Source organism: Plasmodium coatneyi, chromosome 12, assembly GCF_001680005.1.
Source record: "Plasmodium coatneyi strain Hackeri chromosome 12, complete sequence".
NCBI lineage: Eukaryota > Apicomplexa > Aconoidasida > Haemosporida > Plasmodiidae > Plasmodium > Plasmodium coatneyi.
In genome coordinates, this window is record NC_033567.1 from 4,603,666 (window position 1) to 4,625,220 (window position 21,555).

Genomic DNA, 21,555 nt, shown 5'->3' on the forward strand with positions numbered 1-21,555 from the left:
TTATTCTGTAGGAACAAGTTTGTTCGCGCTAATCCTCGTAGCGTTGCGCTTCGCCGCCGGGGTCATCATTGCAGCTGCACATGTTGCGTGTATGCCTTATGCGTGCATATATTCGTGCACGCCGCACATGTGCAAATGCATGTCCCTTAAAGGTGAACAAATGGCCACGTAGAAATAAAAGTCGCGTTTGTTTCGCGGGAGGGGTGATGTTGCGTCGCCATAAAGAAAAGGCTAATTTATAGAAAAAAAAAAATTCCACCTTTGCGAGCATGTAGAAACGGAAAAAGCTGCTAAATAAAAATGGAGCATTCTTTCGCCCACAGGTTTTAACAGCCCCCCTTATTTTTGGTTGCTACATGATTATGTAGAAATGACATTGAACTGTTTCGAATGAGCACTTCACACAAATGTGATTTGCAAGGATGCATTTTTTTTTTTCTTTTTTTTGCATTCACTGTCGCCTTCTGGGAGATAAACAGTTGGCCAATTTTGTCCGTAATAAGTAAGCATGACTGTGCGCCGGAATGGCTATAAAGACGGTACGATAAAGTGTGCGATTATAAGACCGCAAAAATGGTGCAACAATATGCAATTGCCATTTTGTAAGGTTTTTAAATTATCTACTGTGCGCATTTCTGAAGAGTTGAAAATATAATGGAATATTTAGACAAAGTGTGCTATGAATGATTTGAACGAAGTTCTTTTTTTTGTGCTTGTTTTCCTGTGTTGTAGTAGAAATTTCTGTTCATTTAATTTTAAAGAATTGGCGTGAAAAAAAAAGCGTACGTTGGATATTCCTTTTGTGGAACGTAATATCCTGCCATTTTTCTTCTTTAACAATTCGAGCAAAAGGAACAAACGCGCATTACGCGCGCAGTATTAAAAAAGTGAATAAAAAATGGTACATTCGAACACCCCCTTTTTTGCGGCGTAAAATATGCTTACACACGAAGGAGCGGAGGGTTCTATGTTTTTTAAAGGATTATAGGACGTGTGAGGACGGGTGCTCATAAATATGTGATATATTTCCGCTGCTTCGACGTAAAAGGATATCAGTTTAGTTACATTTTGCACGTAGAACTCGGGATATGTACAAAAGTGGCATAATTTCCCCATGTGGGTTTGTGGGTTACTATTTCTGCCCACATAATGGTACATGCATATTTTCCCATTTCCAAGGTTCATATATTGAATTCTTCCGCATCCTACATCAAATTTTTACGCGCTAAACGTGTATCACATGGATGGAACATTCGGATGTATTTGTGACAACCGTGTATGGTACGCCTGCCAAAATGTTGACCTGCTTTTGTAGTCCCTTCCGAATTCAATGACGATATGATTGCATTTCTACAGTGTTTTTTTTTTTATTTTGCTTTAATTTTCAGCAGGTATACCATTTTAAGCGCTTCCAAAATTTGTAGAAAGTAAAAAATTGGCACATAACATTAAAAGCAGGAAGGGGGGCAAAAAGAGAAGCAACGGGAGTATAATGTATACACGGGTTTATTCTTTTCCGCGTAGACGCCCTTCCTCCTATATCCGTACATAATAATATTTTTTTTTCGCGCTTCATTTTGTTGAATGAGGAATGTATAGGTTGTCAATTTGAGTTGTCGCCGTACGTAAATAAAAAAAAAAAAAAAAACATAAAAAAGTTTCCCTCTCACAAATGGTATATTTCAAATATGACGTGAATAACAGCTTATAAAAAAAAAAAAAAAAAGTACAAAGGCACAAAAGTACATGTACGGATGGATGATCATGTGAACAAGAAGGAGATAACGAAGAGCAGAAACGAATAACCGCTTGGACCAATTGACACAAACTGTCGAACGAAACCAAAGCGGCTAGCTTCCATGGATAAAAATTGAAAAAGTAGAAAGCAAAATTCGCAACGCGCATACAACGCAAAGTTATGCATGTATATATTATAAGAAGGGCTGCATGAAGCAAATATGCTAATTCGGCAAGCAAAATTACTAACCTGAGAAAAAAATAACATTACATAGCTATAAAAGAATTCACAAAATAAGCAGCTCCTTTCTTCATATAGAACAACACAACCCCCATTAGAAAGAGCGTAAAATATTTGTCGAGGAAAATGTGTGTTCTAACGTTAGTGAAGGACGATGTAAAATCGGATATTCTGAAATTGGTCCTTGACTTTATCAAAGCGGTGGTCGTCAAAGATAATGAAAAAGTAGCATTTCCCGAAGTGCGACACGAAAAGGTAAAAATAGGAACAAGTTCACGGGGGGTTACATAGGCCAAATTGTGTTCATATGTAGACGCTGCTCTCTGTGCGAGGGTGTCCATCCAGAATGGGCAAAGAAAATTGGGCAGCGATTTATAATGGCGTTATGTGCTCACTTGGAAAGACAATTTTTTTTTATGCCATAAATGTGTGCACCTATGTTGTACATGTATTGCATGTTGATACTCAGCTGGATAAAAATAAATACGTACAAATGGGCCTTGTCTCTGTGTTATTTTTACGCAAAACGATTATTTCATCTTTCATCCCTGCCACGGTCTGTTTTCCCCTTTGTAGAATATTTCTTTCGAATATAAGGAAAAAAAGTACAAGGAGCTGTTTTGCACGCTCTACGCGATTATCGATATATACGACTGCTACAACGAACTGTTCAATGAAGATGAAGGCAAAGTGAGCGAAAATGAGGAATTCATTTTCCATTTGGCTAGTGACAAATTTACACTGAAGCAGCTGGACTTGAAGCATTTGAATGATTTGTTGTGTGAAAAATCGTACATCGTATCGAATATACATGCCTCCATAGTAGACATTTTTTATTTTTGCTCGGTTTATAAATATTTAAGTGAAATGCCCCCCAAGGAGAGAGTCGAATTTTCACACATATATAGATGGTTTTTACACATTCAAGAAACCATAGTGGGGAAATTCACTACACTGAAAAAGTTGGAAGTGAGGGACAGCCTGGAAACTTTCCTAAATAATAAAAATGTAACGAGCCCAAGTGAAAAAACTAATAATGCAGACGTTGCACAACAGAAGGATGATAAGAAAGCAAAAAATGAAAATGGAGAAAATGAGAAAAGTAAGAAGAAAAATAATGCACAAAATAAAAATGCTCAGAAAAAGAAAGTAGAGGAACCAAAAATCCTCGATGATATTACCAGATTAAATATTATCGTAGGGTATGTAGAGGAAGTGGAAATTCACCCAGATGCAGATACGCTGTACTGTTTGAAAATAAATGTGGGGGAAGAAAAGTCCAGGGACATTTGCAGTGGTTTAAGACTTAAAAAGAAATCAGAAGATTTACTACACAAATACGTTTTAGTGTTAGCCAATTTGAAGGAAAAGTCCTTGAGGGGAAGAAAAAGCCACGGTATGGTTTTATGCGGATCTTTTGGTGAACAAATAGAGCTGCTTGCCCCCCCATCTGGAGCCAACGTTGGGGAGAGAATTATTTGTGAAAATATGGATGTCAATAAATTACCAGATAAAACCTTAAGCTCTGATAAGGACAAGAATCCCTTTTTTCACATCCAGCCACATCTGCTCATCAAGAATGGTGTAGCGTATTATAAGGATGTCAAGTGGCTCTCGTCCAAAGGGGAAATTACTTGCCCATTAGAACAGGGAACGATTTCGTAGAGGCTTTCTGATGATGCCCCATGTTTGTGTGTATCCTATGCATGTGTCATGGTACTATGTGTAACGGTTGAAAGGTGGAGGGGGAAATTTTACCCGTAGGGTTAGTGACCGAACGGGTGAATGAAGATCAAATAGTTGTGTAACGGGAAAATGCACACGGTGGAGCAGGAGAAGTGGAAATCATGGGCGCGAGGGAGGCCAGAAGGCCGTCTTCATCTGTCGTTCCACCTTTTCTTCACATCGTCATTTCGTGCGCCTCCATATATGCATATGCACATGTTCACACGTTTGTGTTTATGTAGAAAATCGCCATTACGCGTATTCACAAAAAGAACATTCTTTCGAATTGTGCCCTTTATATAATTTTTTTCATAACATTTAAACTGTAAAAAATGCAAAAAAAAGCACAAAATAAAAAATCGTATAAGGTGTCACCCATGTGGATAATGCACGTATGTCGTGAGAGGAGGCTAAGCTGCCCAACCGGAAATTGTACCTGCTGAAATGGGTAGCCGTTTTTCCTTGCAAAGGGAGGAGCAAGGATGAAAAGCATGAAAGGGGACAGCTCTGCGAAGTAAAAAAAGGAAAGTCCCCTGCTTGAAAAGTTGAAATAAAAAGGCTATTTCTTTGAGGTAATTGTGCAGGGTTAATGTGTGTGTATGCGTTTGTGTTGGTACCGTTTCTTACTGCTGCTTAGCAAAAAAAAAAAAAAAAAAAAGCGTCGTAATTTTCTGCCCACGCATTAGCAACGTTCTTGCAAAAAGGCGCCAAGTGAATATGCAAATGATTCCATTTTGAAGTCAGCGTAGAGAAGGAAGGTTTTTTTTTCTTTTCTAAAAGCGGACGATTTGCGCAAGGCTTTAGATACACGCGTGTACAACATGTGGAGGAATACCTCTGTAGAGGAAGGGTCAAGCGAATGCGAACTTGGGAGACGCACCAACGTGCCTGTTCAACGATGGATGGCCAGCATGACCGGCGCTAAGAATTCCGAGAAGATCACCGCCGAACGGAACGCCAGGCACCTCGCTTGGTAAGGCGAAAATGCAGCTACTAGGCCAGATGTTTCGAAGGTACGCCAGCCTACGCACCAAACTGAGGGCACAACAGGTGAACAAAAATGTAACCAACAGTGCGGGAAACCATGTAAGAAACGATACGAACGGAATGCAGGGAGAGGCGGGCAGCCCCATCGGATTAAGCAGAAGACAGAGGGAGAGGAACACCAAAATAGATGTAAAAATATATGAACAGCTAAAAAAAAAAATGTTGGGGAAACCACTGAATAAGGTGCAAAGGAAATACCTGAAGGAAAAGCGACCGAATTTTGCGCCCATATTTTTAGACCAGTTAAAGCCAAGAATGATATTATACAAAACGGCGATACAAGTGAGTGAGTTGCCGTTACCAAAATATCCAGAGGTAGCATTTATAGGTAGATCAAATTGTGGGAAATCTACACTAATCAACGAATTGTGTGGGAGAACAAATAAAGCAAAAGTGAGTAAAATACCAGGATGCACAAAAGAAATACATTTTTATAAAATTGCCAAACCTTGTTTGCTATGTCTAGTTGATTTGCCAGGATATGGATTTGCCCACAGTAAGGAAGAATTACGGCTACAGTGGAATGAATTTACCTTATTTTATTTAAAAAACAGAAAAAATTTAAAAAAAGTTTTTGTTCTCATTGATTGCAGAGTTGGACTAAAAACAAGTGACAAAGAATTGCTCCATTTTTTCGACCGATATAATATTAAATATCAGATAGTCTTTAGCAAGTGTGACTTACTGAATACGAAAGACATAGCCGTAAAGATTCAAATCGCCAACGAAGAAATTGCGTGTTTTAAAAATCTGGAGACCCCAATTATTCCCCTCAGTTCGCTGAAAAGACAGAACTTGAATGAGCTGAGGAGGGAAATTGCCAGGTATCAGCTAAACAAAACCATCGTTAAAAATAACATCGTGATGAAGATCAACGATTTGATCGAACAGAGGAGGCTGAGGAAGTTGGCCGCTAACGCCATTGTCCATGCTAACGGTATTGGCGATGTTAATGGTGTTAACGGCGCAGTGGAGGACCATTTTAGCCACCCCCCAGACGGGGCCAATACAAAAAGCAAAAGTAAAATCAAGAGCAAAACAACCAACGTAGGCGAACCCCTCTCGAAGGACATACTACTCAGCGATGACACCATTTCGGATGCATTAAATAGGTGGAAAAAATTGGACAAACCGGTTGTAGACACACCTTTTAATCAGTACATGGGTGGCCACATGAAGCTCATAATAAACGCCCTGCAGGAGAAGTTTCTGCACCACTGCCGTGAAGAGTTTAACGAGAACGACCTAAAAATTATTGACGACGTGATTGAAAAATGTGGTAAACTGGGTCACCAGGATGAGAATTTGGCGGATCCACCATTAAAGCAGATAAATGGTGAGATAAATGATGCAGAACAGTTATTCGTGAAAATCACACATGGCCATTACAATAAGGAGTCCACCTACATGCAGAATAAACAAAGGAAATACAAGAAAGGGTTGGAGTTAACGCAACAACAATTGGAAGGTGATGAGGAGGAGCACTTTTGTGGAGAGGCTATTGACGATAAATCCAGTAAGCATGTTAGTGCAGATTTATTCCCATGGGGAAGGTCTGATGAAGGAGCCGGCAAAAAGATTGACGCAAATGAAAATGAGGAAACCTACGTGAGGAGCAAAGAAACGTTATCGGAACAGACGTGGGATGCCGACCAACCGGTGGGTGATAATAACGAATCATATTTTACAAACGGTTTGGAAGTTCCCCACAGTGGTGAGCATAAAAACAAAACTGATGATTCTTCAAATCTGCCTTTGCTAAGTAGTATCGACTCGATGGAACTAGAAAAGGAACTCCTTCTGGACAGTCTACTTTTATCCAATGAAAAAAGGAAGAACAAATATGAGTACCTCCATTGCGAAAATGTAAAAATGGATAATCTGTTTGAAGAAAACAAAAACAAATCATGGAGCGATCAGTTTAAACGTGAGGATTATTCCAAAGTTAAGGAAAACATTTTGTTAGAAGAGGAAGATACGTATACCCCTGAGGATTATGCAAGTGGGTTAAAGAGGAGTAAAGCGACCACGAAAAATGGGGACATCCTCTCCAATTACACCTTTAACATAAAGGATAAAGGCACGCACCAAATATACGAAAAAATCAAGTCAGATGCGTACAAGATGTATAGAAGTAGGCAGCTAGAAAATTTAGACATACAAACTAGTTCCGGCACATCCGGACAAGGCAAAAATGTACAAAAAGGGGAACTGCACAATACAGTCCGTTCTGCTTCACAGGGGGACAGCACCCGTGTGGAAAAGAACTCACCTATATGTAGTGACTCCCCCACGAATGGAGAAAATACCAATGTGAAGAAACATTACATTGGCTTAAAAACCAGAAGCACCATTATCAAGGGAACCAAAAAATTAAAATTATTCGGTAAAAAAAGAACGAATGATATTGTTCACGTTCCCACCGATTTGGCAACAGACTATTTTAAGTTAAGCAACAACTCCACCGTTTACGATAAAAAGAAGAACAGCTGGAATTATATTAACTCCAAGTATAACAAGTGGCTTAAAAAAATGACCCGTAAGAAGGTCTCCACCGAAATTACCAGCCCAGTTAGAAAGGTAGACGTTATGGTGAGATATGCACAGAAACAGGAAAGCAAATATAAGAAGGAGAAAAACAAACTGCTCATGCGGAAGAAGAATTTGGGCATGATCACTAAACCGCCTAATCATAAGAAGGGCCAAAAGGTTTCAAGAAATTATACCCTATCGGATGAGCAAAAGATATTTGATAGGGAAGCCTTTTTTAAGTATCGCGATGTCCAAAAGTGACTTGTGCATGGGGAAAGGTGTGCAAATGCTTTGCATTTTTCTCCAACATATGCTAATTTGGGGTCCTCTAATTTGAGGATCTACGACGGAGCATCTTCCGAAGCGTTGGTCAATTGGTCATCTGTCAGTGGCATCCTTCTTACCCTTCCATGTGTCCTTACGTAGTTGCGAAAGGAAGGTGCACATTTTTTTATTACTCGTCCCCTATATCGCATACGCGCATCATGTGTTTTTCGCAGGGACGTGTACTCCCTTGTACATAACAATGTGTCATTCCCCGCTCTAGCAGCTTTTTTCACATTTTTTGTAGAAGTATAAGGCATTCCTCTTTTGTAACGTAACTAATGGCTGCTCCATTGAGCGGTACGCTTGTGCATGAAAAGAAGAAAAAAAAAAAAAAAAAAGCATACATGTTATATGCATATGTGTATTTGTGCGCCTATGCCTTACATTTTTTAGTATCGCCGCGCAATTTGCCAAACATTTTTTCCCCCCGCTTTTCAAAAATTTGTCTTTTCAAAGTGCGCGTAATTTTACCAAGCAAACTTCTCGAAGGTGAGGCGTATGCACATGTACGTTCCAGCTCCCACGTGCCTGCGCATGTAATAAAGCCTAACGTTACTGAACATATTTAGTACACATCACAAGTGCAGTTAATAAAAACGCCCCTTTTTATAAATTTATTCCTTTCTCCCTTTTTTTTTATTTTAATACGATAAAACTTTGCTAATTTCGCATCGGCTTCTTCCACCCGCGGATAATTCTCCCCCCCAAAAAAATTACGTATTTTACGACAAGCAATTTTTTCTTTTAGAAAATTTTTATTTTCCCATCAGTCATCTGTAACGGGGAGGGGTACACTCTTTTTATGATTCCCCAATTGGTCACTGCCTATTTTAACGTAAAGGCGAACTTTACTACGTCGAAGGGACGTACAATCTGGCAACCCTGGCATAAGGGCGGCATATCTAGGAGGGCATATCCCCCGATATACCTTATATGCCTGTTAGCAAACATACTCGTAAAGTTTTACAAACAATCGTAAGAAATACACCTTTCGGGTGAACCCCAAAATGGAACAGTTCATAGCGCCGTAAGCAGGAGGCACATCGACAATGAGGGGATGATCGACCTTATCCTTCCACACAAATTTATATTTCCCCATTTGGGCACATACGTGCTTACACATATATACATATATATGTGCAGCCATGCACGTTCGTATTTATGAGAGTCTTTCATGGCACCTCTTTTTTTTTTGTTTTCCAACCTGCTAGGAGAGTGAACAAAAAATACTTGAACAAATTTTACGACAAGAATGTGCGAATATTGGGCAAGGTTTTAAAGAAGGAAGGAGGAGAGCTGACTCTACAAACGAGCGATAGTAAGGGAGCTCCCTACAAACGTGATGTGATATCACCGTGAGAGCGTGAGCATGTGTATACATATGTACATTCCTAGATGCGCTAGCAAATTTGCGCCCCAATGCGTAGATTTATTCCGTGTCTATGTATAAATATGCGCGAGTACAACTTGGCGCCGAGTTTCAACACCCGATGTTTTTTCCCCAATGGGGCATGCTCCTCAGATGAAGAAGTAAAATGCTTTTTGAGTGAAAACCAAGGGGAAGGCACGTTAGATCAGTATGTCGAAGTTTTAGGGAAGGTAAGAAGGCGCCACATTATCCATTGACGTATGTATGAGAGAGGGCCCCATGATTGTGTTGGTTCGTTACGTGCACATGCGAGTTGTATTCACTTTTCCTCATTTTTAGGTGAACAAAGATAATACTATAAGTGATATAGTGTACGTACAGAATGGAGGAAATTCTTTAAGTAAGCAAAATAATGAAAAGGTAAAGGGGGACAGAACTTCCCCTTTCCTTGCACATGAGACGTGTTAAGGGGCATACTGCCATACTGGCTATATGTGTATAAGCAGGCGTGCATGCTTACTCCTGTTCTACATCGTAAATGGGAAATGTGGAAGCGAAGAAAAAAAGTTATGTAGTAGCTACGATAGTTAAACATTTCGGAAAGTTATCCACTTTCGACAAATTTACAAGTTCAATGCTGTAACAGAGAAAAAATTCACATTCATATGCATCTTTTCCTTTCTCCCTTTTTACTTCCTTTTTAACAGATTTAAATGAAATGAATAATTTAATAAACTTAACTTTTATGGAAGAATTTGAGGAAATATTTTAATTGCCTTTAAGGGAAGGAGTTATTGTGTGTGCTTTGGGTCTGCCTGTTGCGGGGCATTACACATTGGGGTTTTGAATAACAGGCTTATATGTTTTTAATTTTCACAGTAGGACTTTCTTTTTTTTTTTTTTTTCCATGACGTGTTCATATCAGTTTGGTGGAATTTTTTCCATTACCTGTAAAATTTACCCTCTTTCCTACTTCATGAATGAACAAATGCGTTTGTACTGTAAAAGCGAACAGCGACGTTATTCTTTTTTTTTTCAACAATTAAGTTGAATTAAATTAGCAAAAAGGGTAAACAAAATACCAGCTACTTTGACTAATGAGGTTATTATTGCCATTTTGCGTGCATATACCAATGTGGAAAAGGCATTAAATTTTATGCCATTTTTAAAGTTGGACTCGCTTCGATGTGGTCGGGCATTTTTTACTCAATTTTATTACACCCTTAAGGACGATTAAATTGTAATAGCGGGACGGTGTGCGCGTGGGGAAAAGGCAATTTGTAAAAATTGAGGAATTATTGGGGGGGAATTTCTGCCTTTGCAATCCATGTAAGTACTACAGTGGGAAGTTGCTTTCGGTGCATGACTTTATTGGTATCACTTCAAACCGTGACGAATTAAAAATGTCCCTTTTTCGAAACGGAAAGGGACAACCTTTTTAATGACATATTCAGCGTATCAATATAGAAGCTCATTAACCGTTTTGCAATTTCGCGAGTGGGTAAGTAAACAAAAGAGAGGCATAAAAATGCAGGCAAAGGAAACATTAGGGAGACAAAGGGTGATGATATTACCTGCACTCGTTTCTACTGAAAACTGTTATACGAAGTGATCGAATGGGGCGGTGCGCCTGTCCGTATACATGTGCAGGCTGCACGCAGGTGTGTGTATAAGTATGTACATATATATATGTACGCACGCTGAACTATTCACCTACGCCGTATTAAGGAGCCCCGCCCCCCTGGAATGCGCCAAAATGGTACTCCTGAAAATTCTCAAGAAAATAAAGGAAAAGCAAAAAAACTTAAGGATAATTATACTAGGGTTGGACAATGCGGGAAAAACGACTATCGTGAAGAGGTTACTGGGGGAAGACATTTATAAGGTAAGTCCCACGTTCGGATTCACCATAGAGACGTTGCAGTTTGATAAGCACCTTATTAATATATGGGATATAGGGGGGCAGAAAAGTATTCGGCACTTTTGGAAAAATTATTACGAGAATGTAGACGGCATTATATATGTGATTGATAGCTCCGATTTGTTCAGAATCCAGTTGTGTTCATATGAGTTGAAACAAATTTTAAAAGAGGAGAGATTGTACGGATGTTCCCTGCTGATTTTATCTAACAAGGTGGATATAGAGAACTCCTTAAAGGTGGAACAAATCGTTGAGGTAAGTACTGTGCAGTTGTGCTGATACGTTGGTGAGTTGTTTCGGGAGAACCGAGTGAACCCACACGCGCAATGATATATGTGCATGCTTCTGCGCATACGCGGTTAAGTGCAGCTGCGTGATCGCTTCTTTTTAAAGCGTATTCATCTAAGGCATAGTTCGTAGCACCTCTAGAGTGCGCTACTTCTGTGCATATAGAGGCACACACGCCCATGCGTCCCTTTGAACATTTCGCCTCGCAGATTTTGAAGCTAAACGAAATGAACATTGATCGCCACTGGTGCATAAATGAGTGCAGCGCTTTTTCGGGAAAGGGGTTACTCAAGTCGTTTATGTGGTTGATCGATGACATAAGCTACAGAATTAACAGCTCTTACTGATTTGGTTCATCCCGCACGCGCTTATTCCAACAGGATGTGTCGAAGATGATATGTATGTTTTATTTCTTCCCATTTGTGCAAATTGCGCACTTTACGCAATGTCCCGTTCCATTGTCAGACATTTGTTAATTTTTTAAGAGTTAATTGCTTGCAAAAAGGAGAAAATCACACAAACACATGCAGACACAATTGGGCAATGTGCTCTTAGCAAAATGGCATTTTTTTGAAAAAGGCGCATAAAGTTTATTAACTGAAAAAGTGCAACGTTTTTTTGAACGAATGGCCATTTTTCAGAGTACGTTTTCGCATCGTACATTCCCCTCGGATGTAAAAAAAAGGTAAGACAATGCGAGAAATGAAATAATTTTCGCATTTAATCTTCCGTTTCGTGCCTTTCTGTGTACTCCAACTGTCTCATCACTTCTTTTTCCAAAAATTCGTATACATTTTCTTTGCACAAGCAAACTGTGTCACTGATTTTTTCTATCAAGAAATTTTTTCCTTCATTTATGAGCAGAATTATTTGCATCGTTGGCTCGTCACATTTTACTAAAACTCCCTTTATAGCAGTAACCATTTTTTCCCTTTTTTTTTTACTGTCGCAGAGGGAATGAATTCTTTCCCAACCTGTTAAGCTTTTGTCATAATCTGTCCTCTTACGTGTGCTGGTTAATGTGGCAGGTGGATTGGCAGCTCACACGGTTACTTTTTTATGTAATACATAGCCAAAAAAAAAGAGGCCGAACTACAAAAAAAATTATCTTAAAATGTTAAGCTATGAGCGGGATGGGATTTCCCACACAGTCTTTACAATGGATATTATTCACCCCAAATTTTGTACATAATTTTACCGCAATTTCTTTCACCATAAATAGCATAATTTTTCGTACATTTTTACTGAAACAAAATCAGCATTTTCGGTGGGTGGAAATGCTACTCGAAAACGTACGGCTTTTTAGCAAAATTATCATTTTTTTTTATGTATGATTGTAGTATACCCAGGGGAAGGGGCTGATCGTACATGAAGGAAAAAAAAAAAAAAAAAAAGGATAACGTCGCGACGAATTGAATACAAAAAATGATGGCATCCTAAAAAGCAAAATCGTTGGAAAAAAAAAAAAAAATAAATAAGCGCAGGTTAGGACATATACGTATATAAATACTCGTGCCCCATCATCCACGTATTTAACTGCACAGGGGGATTATATACGTGGAGAAGGCACAATTTTGCAACAAAACAAATATTTAGGGAAGGCCAAATTGCAAACCTGTTCAGCTCACGGGATAAGAAACCGCCCTTCTCTGAAGCATTTTTACAAAACAGACAAGCGAACATGAAGTAAGGCAGAGGAGGAATCACCAACGCAGGAAGGGGGCGCGGCGGATGCTTTGTCGTGTTCATATTTATGCTATAACATGCCCGTTCTGATGTAACTGTGTGGACTGTCCAAATTTCATTTTGATCCATTTTCCCCCACTTCCTTTGAACGATTTTTTCCCCTTCAGATTTTTCAAGCCTAAGAAGGAGCACACGCTGGACGACGCATATGGTAATAACGTCCTGTTGGCGCAAAAGAGGAAAACACCATGTAGTGTGTGTTGCCCTTTTAAGGGTTCATATGTTTTTCCCCCTCCGCTTTTTTTTCTTAATCATCTAAGCGTCCAATGCATGGACACAAAACCGCACGTGCAAAAGTACGGCAAAATAACATACCCCCTGCGTACGAACACACGCATATCCCTTTGCAGGAAACCTGGAGAAGAGCGTAAAAAGTATTGATGATAATATCGACAAATATAATAAGGAGCTAAACATAATTAAGCAAAAAATTGAGGAAGAAAAGAAAAAGAATCCAGTCAATGAGCATGTCATTAACAACTTAAGAAACAAAGCTGCAATCATCATTAAGAGAAAAAAAACGTATGAAAGCAACAAGGAGAGTACAATGGGAATTCAATTCAATATAGACCAAATAAAATATGCAAATGATAATGTGCAAATGTCAATTGATACATGTAAGGCTCTAGAAAACGCAAGCAAAATTATGAAAAAAAATATGAAAAAAGTGAACATTGGAAAAATAGAAAAATTGCAGGATGACCTTTTTGATTATATGGAAGAGGCAAAAGAAATTGGGGAACTTTTATCTTCCTCTTATGATATACCTTTAGAATTGGACGAAAACGAAATCGACGCAGAGTTGTCCCTAATTGAGGACAGCATCCTAGACGAACAGGTCGAGGATAACATTACTGATTATTTGGAGAGCGATAAGGTGGAAGAGAAACAGGAAGAGGCACCGGAGCAGGAAATAACTGCCACGGAAAAAAACACAGAACTTGTTAAAAATAAAGAAAAGCAGAGTGAACATTACTATACGCAGAAGGAGAGCTAAGGATGAAAAGACGACAATCACTGGCATGAATGTGCGTTGCAATTAAAGTGCGTCAAGTGGAAAAGAAAGAACGTCATCCAAAAGGAGATAGGGGGTAGCCACTGCACGGATCTTCTTCGCATGTATGCTATGTATACGGGTGTGTGCATATCCCCAAAGGTGCGCATATATTTACCCTCTCATTTGGGCTCACCCGCTGCGAGCAGTATATATATTTTTTTTCGTTTCAACGCCCTCGCGTGGGCACAGTAAGCGCTTTAATATTTGAACATGTTATCATAGTGGCATTAACCACATTTTGTGTGCACCCCTGCTGAATTAATGTAGAAGGCATTCCTTTTTCGGGCGGCCTTATTTTATTTATTTTTTTTTTTTGTAAATTATCGGATCATTTGAACGCGTTTTTTATGCCCCAAGTGGGGCACCCATATGAGAATTCATCGCGTCGGACGATAAGTTTGTCTGATCAGGAGCACAAAATTTGTAAGGAATAACAGTACACGAGGAATTTCACAAATACAGGAAAAAAAAAGAAATTTTTTTTTTCCTTTCGATTAGTTTTAAGTATCATTTTGGGTAATTATGTACACGAATTCACAAAAAAAAAAAATTGGAGCAAACGGTTTGGAGGGGATTGTGCTCGTATGCACACGGGGAGGTAGCATGTTGTATTGTTGCGTTTTGCTAGGTGATGACTATAAGCGTCAGGGTTGAGACGCACACGTTGAGGTATATATTTCCCCCGCGTCTTGCTCAGGAATCCTTCTTAAAAATCTTGGAGGGCTTATACTTGCTGTCCTGTTCGGGCGAGCACATGAAGGGCCAATAATCGTGCAGGCATTTCTCAAAGACGTCATTTATAAACTGATGTGTGTTGTTGGTGCAAGGCTTGTACTGGTTCAGAGATGAATACACATTATTATATATGCATTTATTTTTGGGAGTAGCTCTAATTGAGGGGCTTTTAAAATTAGTAAACACATCATGGTTTGGGGAAAAGTATTTGCTGTTAAAATAGCTGCACTGATTGCTCATATTATAAGCTCTTATTTCTGAACAAGCAATATGGTGGCAATTGTACATGTCTATATTTGCCCTTGCAAAATCAAAGGCATGTATAAGTTCATGCGTTAGTATATATTTGAGCTTATAATAATTTTTAATATTATTTGAACAAATCCAAATAGTGTTGTTTATAGGGTTGTAACCACCTACGTAATTTGATTCTCTTCCGTTAGAAGGGGAGGTGGTTGGGCTATTACTATACCTAATGGGGGATATTTCCGAACATGAACAATTTTCTTTGCTCTTTGGTAGATAATTATTTTTATTATTCACGAAAATATCATTGACTTTGTACCGGGGGGTGAAGAAGCTCCCCACCTTTTGAAAAAAGGTCTTCTTCTGCTCTTTATTATTAGGGCAATTTATGTATATAACGTTAATTGGGCGATTTAACGCAGATAATGCGTCCACTAAAATTTTCACTCTATAATTATTCAACACGAAATACATAAAAATTTGCAACTTTATTTTGTCGTAGGGACTTATGTCTTCGTTAAAGTGGGTCACAAATTTGTTTTCCTTTTTTGTGCGTGCGCTGATTCCAGGGGGGGTGCTCTGTGGGGTGGATTCCTTCGAAGGGGGGAATTTTGGCACGGTGTTATCAGGAGGGAAGTTCTGTGGCAGTTCCCCTTTTGTTAAGCGCGTTGCGTCTGCGTAAATTTGGTCTTCCCTGTCTGCGGTACTCCATGCTTTGTTCGTCTTGTTCGCCACGCCATTCATCGACTTAGGGTCTATTTGCTTCTCTACTGTCTGGAGAGCGTTTCCTTCACCGTTGTGATTCGTTGTATCGCTTTTATCGCTACTCCAGAGTGAGGTTTCCCCGCCTCGGTTCATGGTTGCTGCTCTATCTGTCCCTCCATCAGGTGTGACGTTTTTATAGTGTTGAACAAATCCCCCATTTTTTTGAAGCATGGCTTTGAAATGGTCATTTATATTATAATTGATTACTAGCAGGTCATTATAATTTGGCCATTTGCACACGTTCTTATATTTCAGTGAATACTGTACCAAAAATAACATGTCACTGAGTTCGTTTTCTTTTCCATTTTTAAAAAACAATTTTTCTACACTCTTTTTTAAATCAAATTGGTGGATTTCTTTACCAATTTGTTTAATTTTTTCCTTTCCTTGTTCCACCCTCTTCCGTAGCTCCTCCATCTTTTGCTTTATACTCAGCGGAAGGGAAATAAACGGGTGAAGCTTTTACTCCTTCCCCTGAACATGCCTTCCGATTGTTCCATTGCTTGTTCGATTTTTGCCTTTCATGTTGTATGCAGAAACTTTTTTTCGATATTCGAAAGGGGCATAAAAAGTGACATCAATTCGGAGGTAGGGCAAATAATAGCAATAACGCCAGCGATGAAGAGAAAAAAAAGAAGAATAAAAAATCAAATTACACCTGTACGAAGGTTAATACCCAATGGGAACAAAACGAAGCAGTACCAACAGATAAACCGAAAAAAATAAAACGAACCGTAAAAAGAGGAGCCAACAAGGGTAATATTATTAAACGTTGTAAAAATGTAGATAACTTATAACCTATACGAAATGGGGAAAAAAAAAGAAGTGTTGTTTCCAAATCCGTGCCCTTACAAAATTTTCGTAAAATAAGGACGTTCCCTTCTTGTGCAATTTGGGATAATGCCTCTTTTGCACGATCCACCGCTGATTCGCTTTTGTTTCCGTGACAGCGATAAGAAGACCGCAATTTGAGCAGCTCCAAGGTGAGATTCATTAAGGAGATTATTTCCGTCCGGAAGAGACGCGATGTGGTGAATTTCAAAAAAGGGGTCCCTTACAAAGAGGGATAACCTTTTAAAATATAATTTTGGAACTTTTTAATTTTTCAGTTCTATCATGTGACAGTTTAATATGTTGTCCGTGTGAAATTGCAAAAGCGCTCGTTAAAGGGGAGATTGTTTCTGCTTTGCATGGGGAGGGCGCCCCTGCCTTCCATTCGTGGTTTCCCTCAGAATGGAGAAAAAAATAACAGACAATCATGTGTATATATACATATTGCCATAACACATTTCCGTTTTTTTGGACATATTTAATAAGAATAAAAAATGAAGAAAGTGTGGGGGGGAGAAGCAAAGTGTTAACCTTTTAAGAGGAAATTATACTGCAAAAGTTTAGTTCTTTTTTTTTTTTTTTTTTGAACCAAATTAAGCATTTTTAATCAGAAGGGAGGAAAAGTGCGGCAAAAATCATGCATGTTGCAATATGAACATAACTTCATTTTTTAACAAATAAATAAAAAAGGCAAAGTGGTGTATTTTCTACAAAGCGAAATATATGCAGTTTGAAGCTTACACCATAATCACATTTTGGCGAAAAAAAAAAAAGCGCTTAAAACGGTAAGGATGTTCTTCCCATGTTGCGTTGTAGCACATCCGTAACGAAGATGAAATGTCAAAACAGACGTGAACATTTTCGAAGAAACATATTTGTGTGTACATATACGCGTATATATTATGTTTTTTTTTTTTCCTTTTTTGCGTGTCTGCATGGTTTAAGGGTGAGCAATTATGATTTTTCGCCCACTTGCAAAGAGGGAACGCACGAATGCGCCAACGAGCGGTGAGAAATGACGAAGCTGCCAGAGGTAAAGAACCGTATATTCCCGTAACGGGCGAAAGGGATGACTTGACGTGTGTTCACTCATGCGCATATATATATATATGCATTTGTGGAGATATAAACGTATGCGCATATTATTCACGCACATGTGCATAGCATATACATAAACACATTTTGCGCGCATACGCAGCCTTCTTAATGATACGTTAAAAAAATATATATTATATATAAAATACATACATATAATAGTGGCCAAATATAACAAAGACAAAACACAAAATGAACACACTATTTTTATTAGAATTTTTCTTCATCGCATGCTGACCCCCGTACCGTTATCAAAGCAACATTTGATAAGTCGGCAAAACATCTTCTTTAAGCGTTTCCCATTTTTATTCCATGTCATATTATTCCAGCTCGGTGGGGGGGAAAATCACATCACCCTTTGTTGCAAATGAATATATTGTACATACATGCGCAGCACTTTTTTCGCAACCCCGAAGAACATATTTTTGTAAATTGACCAACACGAACAGGAAAATTTCAAGCGCTACTATTCCGTGCCATTATTAGCAACTGCAACAGAGTGAAGGAAAGGCATGGGTGAGTAGAACAAATTGAGCGCCGTATGGGACTCGCTGAAGAGCTGATCCATGATTTGTAACTTGTAACTCACGACGTACAACGTGCTTCATGTCCTGATGAGTAATCGCGTTTCCAAGTGCAAGGGGGAGGAAGCCAGTCTACATGTGATGCTTAAAAAGGTACAGAAGGGAGAGGGAACAAGCTAACGCGTATATAATTTATACACGCTTGGAAAAAAAAAAAAAAATTCGCACATGAGGAAATATGCACATAGCGACATTATACATACCTACATACCTGGAAACTGCATTTTTGCAATGTTGATTTTTCATAAAATATTAAATCACGGATAATGCTTTCCCTAAATGGTGTTCCGAAATGCAAAATGAGGAAGCGAAATGAAGCGCTGTTACACGCATTTTCGCTTAAATGGTACGAGTATTCCCCGTAATGATGCCTCAGTATGCATATATGAATATGTTTATGCGCGTGTATATTTATTTTCCCTTTTTTTTTAAACACAATATAGGTAATACTTTTTTTTAGCGCGCCCCTTTTTTGAGTGTACTGCGGAGCTTGGTCAGAATCGTCGCTTCGTGAAGCCATGCATTGGGGGCGAAGTCGCGTACATGTGAGGCATTATTGCGTGGTCTTGGGTAAATAAGGAAGCGAAGAGATACCTGCAAAGGTGGGGATATATATGTATATTTTTATATATACAATAACGTTTAATAGTGCGGAACGGTTTTGCATCCCGCTTGCACGTCCTGATTGAAGAAGAGCAGATAGAAAGCGGCTCGGGCTGAGGGCGCATTGGGGGAGATACGAAAGGTGGGCAATATTCTCACCAGCAGAGAAGGGCATGGGATATACCCATGTTGTAGGCGATTGTCCCATAAAAAAGTTAATTTTCCATGTGTGGGGGATCTTCCAATAGAGCTGCGCATGCGTAGGTACATAGATTCTTCACCTTGTGTTTTGCACTAATGTGAGTGCTTAACCAGGTCGTTGTTGTTATTCTGCCCCTTCTTTTTGTGCGAGCACATAACGTTGTAAGAGGCCAGTTTGGTCCCACATGAACAGTTAATGAAACCCACCATGGAGTCGCCAAAAGCATCAATGCATGAAGCATATAAGAGCTTCTGCTCACAGCACCCCCTGAAGAAGTTGTCCATGCCGAAGAGCGACCTGGTATGGTCCTACTACGATATTAACAGCAGAAATGAAAACATCGTGATTTTTTTGCATGGGATATGTGGGACAGCTGGGTGTTACTTTTACCAGCTAGACGCATTGGCAAACTTAGGGTTCCGAGTTATATCCTTTCAGTACCCATGTTATAATTACCTAAAGGATTGGATAAAAAATATGTGTAACATATTGGAATATTTAAATATAAAGAAGGCACATTTTTTTGCGTCCGATTTGGGTGGATACCTAATGCAGTTGTATGCAAAATTGTATCCGTCCAAAGTGGAGTCTTTAATTCTGTGCAATTCCTACAGAAGGACAGATGACTTTGCTGCAGTTGCAGCGTTCAGAAATGTCTACGGGAAATTATACAGTTTCCTACCCCATGTGTTATTAAAAAAAATCATATTGGAAAATTATATTTATGTAAATTATGTGAATATAGATTTGAAGGAAAAAAATTCACTAGAGTTTATGAGTAACGAAGTGGATTTAATATCTTCTGCAGATTTGGGAGGAAGAATAAGTTTACAATTGTCGTCGGAAATTGTTGATAGGATTAATGTGAACGATAGGAGTATAACCATTCTGCAGACATTAAATAATACCTATGCAGATAGCCTAAATGAGGACATGAAAAATGCATACCCATATGCTAAACATGCGATATTGAAATCGGGGGGTTCCTTTCCTTATCTCAGTAGACACGAAGAAGTCAATATGTACATTTTGGTTCACCTGAGGAATAATTGTAACGCTGCATTTGTGAAGGAGCAAATAAGTAGCATGAGTTATATGCACCAATTGAAAAGTGAAGAAGTGGACATTGAGCAATTTGCTTCTGGGAGGAAATTTGGCAAACGGGTCGATGGGAGTGTTTACAAGACGGGCACTGAAGGGAAGTGTAAGATTAGTGTCATAAACCGCTGTGGCACTAATGGTGATATGCATAAGGGTACAACCTACCATAGTAAAGGTGGAGATCCTAACGGGACTACCTTCTCTTATAGGGAAAGTAGAAAAACGGAGGAAGGCATAATAAAACAGGGAATACGTAACGTCAGGTGGGATGGGCACCCAGAGGAACAGGAGGATCTTTTCAATTTGTACAAATATGGCAGCTATAATAGTTGTGAGAATTTTAGCAGGAAGGACACCGTGACTAGTGAGGAGACCATTAATAGTCACGAAAAGGTGGAAGTGACGCCCACCACTGATCAGCATGGTCATTACGGAGTCGGTGCGTATGGGGAGGTGTATACCAAAGAGGACGATTTCCGCACGGGGGGAATAAACGCAAAGTTTGGTAATGAGCACCACGATAGCTATGCCAAGCAGAATCCTTATGAAGAACAAAATGAACATCACACTAATGTGCAAAACTACACGAATGAAGAATTTGCAGATGATCCCGACGCGGACGTCGTGGACATAAATCACAATGACGGTTATTACAAAAATGGTTATGAGCACGTGAGCAGAAATGCAACGCGCGAAGAAGACGTGTATGGAAGCCCTAATGGCGAATATGCCTACACGAGTAACGAGGACATCCAATCGACGGGGGGAAATGTGCCTAACCCTGAAGAATGCTACAACAACGAGTCTTTAAATTATGCTGACAACTGTAATGAAAATGACCCGCCGTATGGCCGCGAAAATGTTAATAAAAATGACATTTTCTGCCATTTTTAGTGTGCACCCATGGGTGTGTTTTGTTTGTGTATATCCTTTGCGGGGGAACATCCTCACCCCCTATTCTGTTTAATTTACTCGCTTTGCAGTTTTATATATGCTTCCTGCGGCGGTGATGATGAAGTGAGAAAGGGTAATCTGATGGTACTTTTTTTTTTTTTGAATTCGCTTTTGCCTCCCCATTTGGCGCTTCCCCGTTCTTGCGCATTTTATAATTTTGCACCTTTTGTGAATTTGTTTTGTTACACTGTCGTTAGGGGCTGTTCGTTTTGGTACTACATGATTTGCTAGTGCCATTTTGATGCGCCATTCGGTGGATGGGCCATCCTTGGAGCAATTTTTGCGCGCGAAATTTTGCAACCCTTTGAGGCCCTTCCACCGAATGACCATAAGTTTGAGTTTGCATACGTACAATTGCATAGGTACGTGTGACCCTTTTTAAAATAAATATAAAGGAAAGAGGAAACGAAATTCTGTAAACACTTTCATTTCTGCATTTCCTCCCCGCT

At 39.2% G+C, this 21,555-nt stretch overlaps 8 protein-coding genes across 8 annotated transcripts; 6 read left to right on the top strand and 2 right to left on the bottom strand.

Annotated features, from left to right (window-relative positions):
• Positions 1 to 1,722: 1,722 nt before the first annotated feature.
• Positions 1,723 to 3,643, top strand: PCOAH_00046950 (Methionine-tRNA ligase; the record flags this gene model as incomplete). The annotated part of the gene is made up of 2 exons (XM_020061479.1): positions 1,723 to 2,233; positions 2,555 to 3,643. The coding sequence occupies 2 exons, from the start codon at positions 2,105 to 2,107 to the stop codon at positions 3,641 to 3,643; spliced, it is 1,218 nt and encodes a 405-aa protein (XP_019916091.1).
• A 1,044-nt stretch (positions 3,644 to 4,687) lies between these two features.
• PCOAH_00046960 (Ribosome biogenesis GTP-binding protein YsxC) lies at positions 4,688 to 7,543 on the top strand (the record flags this gene model as incomplete). Its single annotated transcript, XM_020061480.1, has 1 exon — positions 4,688 to 7,543. One exon carries the CDS (start codon positions 4,688 to 4,690, stop codon positions 7,541 to 7,543), a length of 2,856 nt encoding a protein of 951 aa, XP_019916406.1.
• A 1,073-nt stretch (positions 7,544 to 8,616) lies between these two features.
• Positions 8,617 to 9,750, top strand: PCOAH_00046970 (Uncharacterized protein; the record flags this gene model as incomplete). The annotated part of the gene is made up of 5 exons (XM_020061481.1): positions 8,617 to 8,636; positions 8,821 to 8,927; positions 9,132 to 9,208; positions 9,318 to 9,378; positions 9,686 to 9,750. The coding sequence occupies 5 exons, from the start codon at positions 8,617 to 8,619 to the stop codon at positions 9,748 to 9,750; spliced, it is 330 nt and encodes a 109-aa protein (XP_019916735.1).
• A 984-nt stretch (positions 9,751 to 10,734) lies between these two features.
• Positions 10,735 to 11,825, top strand: PCOAH_00046980 (ADP-ribosylation-like factor; the record flags this gene model as incomplete). The annotated part of the gene is made up of 2 exons (XM_020061482.1): positions 10,735 to 11,154; positions 11,397 to 11,825. The coding sequence occupies 2 exons, from the start codon at positions 10,735 to 10,737 to the stop codon at positions 11,532 to 11,534; spliced, it is 558 nt and encodes a 185-aa protein (XP_019916937.1).
• An 82-nt stretch (positions 11,826 to 11,907) lies between these two features.
• Positions 11,908 to 12,111, bottom strand: PCOAH_00046990 (TFIIH basal transcription factor complex TTD-A subunit; the record flags this gene model as incomplete). Its single annotated transcript, XM_020061483.1, has 1 exon — positions 11,908 to 12,111. One exon carries the CDS (start codon positions 12,109 to 12,111, stop codon positions 11,908 to 11,910), a length of 204 nt encoding a protein of 67 aa, XP_019916584.1.
• A 627-nt stretch (positions 12,112 to 12,738) lies between these two features.
• Positions 12,739 to 13,930, top strand: PCOAH_00047000 (SNF7 family protein; the record flags this gene model as incomplete). Its single annotated transcript, XM_020061484.1, has 3 exons — positions 12,739 to 12,873; positions 13,041 to 13,084; positions 13,284 to 13,930. 3 exons carry the CDS (start codon positions 12,869 to 12,871, stop codon positions 13,928 to 13,930), a joined length of 696 nt encoding a protein of 231 aa, XP_019916710.1.
• A 753-nt stretch (positions 13,931 to 14,683) lies between these two features.
• Positions 14,684 to 16,153, bottom strand: PCOAH_00047010 (Uncharacterized protein; the record flags this gene model as incomplete). Its single annotated transcript, XM_020061485.1, has 1 exon — positions 14,684 to 16,153. One exon carries the CDS (start codon positions 16,151 to 16,153, stop codon positions 14,684 to 14,686), a length of 1,470 nt encoding a protein of 489 aa, XP_019916224.1.
• Positions 16,154 to 19,258: 3,105 nt separating this feature from the next.
• On the top strand, positions 19,259 to 21,046 carry PCOAH_00047020 (Uncharacterized protein; the record flags this gene model as incomplete). The annotated part of the gene is made up of 1 exon (XM_020061486.1): positions 19,259 to 21,046. One exon carries the CDS (start codon positions 19,259 to 19,261, stop codon positions 21,044 to 21,046), a length of 1,788 nt encoding a protein of 595 aa, XP_019916915.1.
• Between the last annotated feature and the right edge of the window lie 509 nt (positions 21,047 to 21,555).